General features: G+C 58.3%; 1 protein-coding gene across 1 annotated transcript; it reads right to left on the bottom strand.

Annotated features, from left to right (window-relative positions):
• Positions 1-408: 408 nt before the first annotated feature.
• On the bottom strand, positions 409-3,036 carry LOC135627577 (uncharacterized). The gene is made up of 2 exons (XM_065133699.1): positions 1,256-3,036; positions 409-1,171 (listed from the first exon to the last, which is right to left on the bottom strand). Exons 1-2 carry the CDS (start codon positions 3,034-3,036, stop codon positions 409-411), a joined length of 2,544 nt encoding a protein of 847 aa, XP_064989771.1.

Here is a 3,036-nt window from a genome sequence, read left to right as displayed (position 1 = left end):
TTCGCCCGTCGAAGGATAAAGAGGCGATCGAAGCTTACAAGAAGTCCGAGAACTTCGAGCTTGGATTGACCCGAATGGGGCGAGTATCCTACGAGTACGGATACAGAATCGCCCTAGGTCGCTTCGGCTCATGCCCTCCTGGCTCCGAGGTGGAAAGGGATCCCTTTGCCTCCCATCCCGTGGATCTTGAGGTGGACATGCCGGAGGACGTGCCATTCGACGACCGCCCGAAGACTCCAGGAGAGTGATGAGCGTTGTTTTTTGTATGTCGGAGTCGAGGTCGAGGGTGTGAGGGGTTTTCTGTATGAGTTTTGGTTTCTGTTCCTCATGGTTATGGTTCTGTATCCCCTCCTTTTTAATAAGATGCTCTTTTCTTCTGATTTTCGTGTTTGCGTAGTGCCCGTGTCTTCAGATGAAGTATTTTCTAAGGTTCTGTATATTCCAAGTCCGGGGCACGGGGTCGCCATCCATTGTTGCGAGTCGGAACGTCCCCGGTCGGGATACTCCGATGACCCGGTAGGGTCCTTCCCACTTCGGGGCCAGTTTCCCCCTTACTTGGGTTGGGTGGCTGACCTCGATTTTGCGCAGGACCAGGTCCTCAATCTTTATCGACCGGGGTCGCACCCTCCGGTTGTAGACCCTTGCCACGGCTCTTTTGTAAGAAAGAGCTTTCTGGTGTGCGCTGGCCCGTCTTTCCTCGAGCAGATCCAGGTTGGATCGGAGTCCTTCACACGAGGCCTCTTCGCTGTAGCCTGCTGTCCGCGGAGTTGGGACGGCTACTTCGGATGGTAATACGGCCTCGGTCCCGAACGTGAGGCTGTAGGGAGACTCCCCGGTCGGGGTCTTGGGGGTAGTGCGTAGCGCCCACAGGACGCTCGGGAGCTCTTCGATCCAAGCTGATCGGGCAGCGGACACCCTCCTCTTGAGACCGTCGACGATAGACCGGTTGGTTACTTCAGCTAGCCCGTTTGCCTGGGGGTAAGCCACCGAGCTAAATCTCAGCTGAATTTTGTGCTCGGCGCAAAACTTTTGGAACCTCTTGCCGGCGAATTGAGGTCCATTATCGGTGACGATGGACTGGGGCAGGCCAAACCGTGTTATGAGGTTTCTCCACACGAACCTTTCCACTTGTGACTCCGTAATGGTGGCTAGGGGCTCGGCTTCGACCCACCTGGTAAAGTAGTCCACTCCTACGATGATGTACTTCCGCTGGCCGGAGGCGGGTGGGAGAGGCCCGAGTATGTCCAGCCCCCACTGCGCGAATGGCCAAGCACAGTCGACGGGGGTGAACAGGACCGCCGGCTGTCGGGCGATGCGGGCGTGCTCCTGGCATGAGCTGCATCGCCGCACGAAAGCTTTCGCGTCCTGGCGCATGGTCGGCCAGTAATACCCCTGTCGGAGTATCTTGTGCGCCAGGGCTCGTTCGCCCATATGTTCCCCGCAGGCCCCTTCATGCATGTCGGACAGAACTGTCCGGGCTTCGTTCGGCTCTAGACAGCGCAGCAAGGGGCGCGAGAAAGACCGCTTGTACAACCGTCCTCCTTCTTCAGAGTACCATGCCTGCGTCCGACGCAAGCGTCGAGCCGCTGTTTCGTCGTCGGGTAGGGTCCCGTCTCGCTTGAAGCGTAGCATCTCTTGTACCCAGGTGGCCGGCGCGTCGTCCGTGACGGTGGCGACGACCTCTATGGCTCGGTGGGGGAGCTCTTCGGTCTCGGGTCGAGCCCTGGGGGCCGAGCCGGACGCTAGTTTTGCCAGGGTGTCGGCTCGCTGGTTCTCGCTCCTGGGAACATTCGACAATCCAAAATGGACGAACTTGGTGGCAAGGTTTTTTACCTGTGCCAAGTATTTCGCCATGGTCGAGTCCCGGGCTTCGTATTCGCCGTCGAGCTGCCTAGCCACCAGTTGTGAGTCGGTGATTACGCGTATGTCGGTCACCCGCATCTCCAGCGCCAATCGGAGCCCTGCCAGGAGAGCCTCGTATTCTGCTTCGTTGTTGGTAGCCCTGAACCCGAAACGGAAGGAGCGCTCAATCGAGCGGCCGTCAGGTGTCACCAGCACCAGCCCTGCGCCGGCGCCCTTTGCGTTGGCCGACCCGTCTACGTGGAGAGTCCACGTGTCACGCGGTGGCTCGAGTTCTTCGCCTGTACTCGGGGTCAGCTCCGCGATAAAGTCTGCCACGGACTGGGCTTTAATGGTGGTCCGAGGCGTGTACTGTATGTCATGCTCGCCGAGCTCCACTGCCCATTTGAGGAGGCGCCCTGCAACGTCGAATTTAGACAGAACGAGCCGAAGCGGCCGGTCAGTTATTACCTCTATCGGGTGGGCCTGGAAGTAAGGGCGGAGCCTTCGCGCTGACAGGACGAGCGCCAGTGCCAGCTTTTCGATTGGCGGGTAGCGTCCCTCTGGTCCGCTTAGCATGTGGCTGACATAGTAGACCGGCAGTTGGTCGCCGGAGTTTTCCTTGACCAGAACCGAGCTGACCGCGTGCTGAGAGGCGGCGAGGTAGAGGCTCAACTTCTCCCCTGGGGAGACTGACACGAGTCGGGGGAGGTTGGCCAGGTGTTGCTTCATCTGCTCGAAGGCCCTTTCACATTCCGCCGTCCATTGGAAGTTTTTTGGATCCTTCAAGGCCTTGAAGAAGGGGAGGCAGCGATCTCCCGATCGGGAAAGGAAGCGTGATAGGGCTACTAACCTCCCGTTAAGGCGTTGCAGGTCTCTGATCGTCCGAGGGGGCTGCATGTCTATGACAGCCTGGACCTTTTCCGGGTTGGCGTCAATCCCTCTCTCGTGTATGATGAATCCAAGGAATTTTCCCGAGGTTACGCCAAAGGCGCACTTGGCAGGGTTGAGGCGTAGGCCGAACCTTCGCAGGGTGTCGAATGTTTCAGCCAGGTCGGAAGGATGAGCTTCGGCTGTTTGGCTTTTCACGATCATGTCGTCAACATATACCTCCATGTTTCGTCCAATCTGGTGGGCGAACATCCTGTTCACCGTCCTTTGGTAGGTGGCCCCGGCATTTTTCAACCCGAACGACAT

This window comes from Musa acuminata, chromosome BXJ2-11, assembly GCF_036884655.1.
Source record: "Musa acuminata AAA Group cultivar baxijiao chromosome BXJ2-11, Cavendish_Baxijiao_AAA, whole genome shotgun sequence".
In the NCBI taxonomy this organism is placed as follows: Eukaryota; Viridiplantae; Streptophyta; class Magnoliopsida; order Zingiberales; family Musaceae; genus Musa; species Musa acuminata.
Note: the sequence above shows the minus strand (reverse complement) of the source record. Positions and strands in the feature narration are given on the sequence as shown.

Excerpts from the sequence above, each read along its gene's own strand:
- LOC135627577 (XM_065133699.1), bottom strand. The coding sequence starts at position 3,036 with ATGTCGTTCGGGTTGAAAAATGCCGGGGCCACCTACCAAAGGACGGTG. Across the intron at positions 1,172-1,255 it reads TGTGCTTGGCCATTCGCGCA|GTGGGTCGAAGCCGAGCCCC; the intron begins GTGGGGGCTGGA and ends CTACTTTACCAG.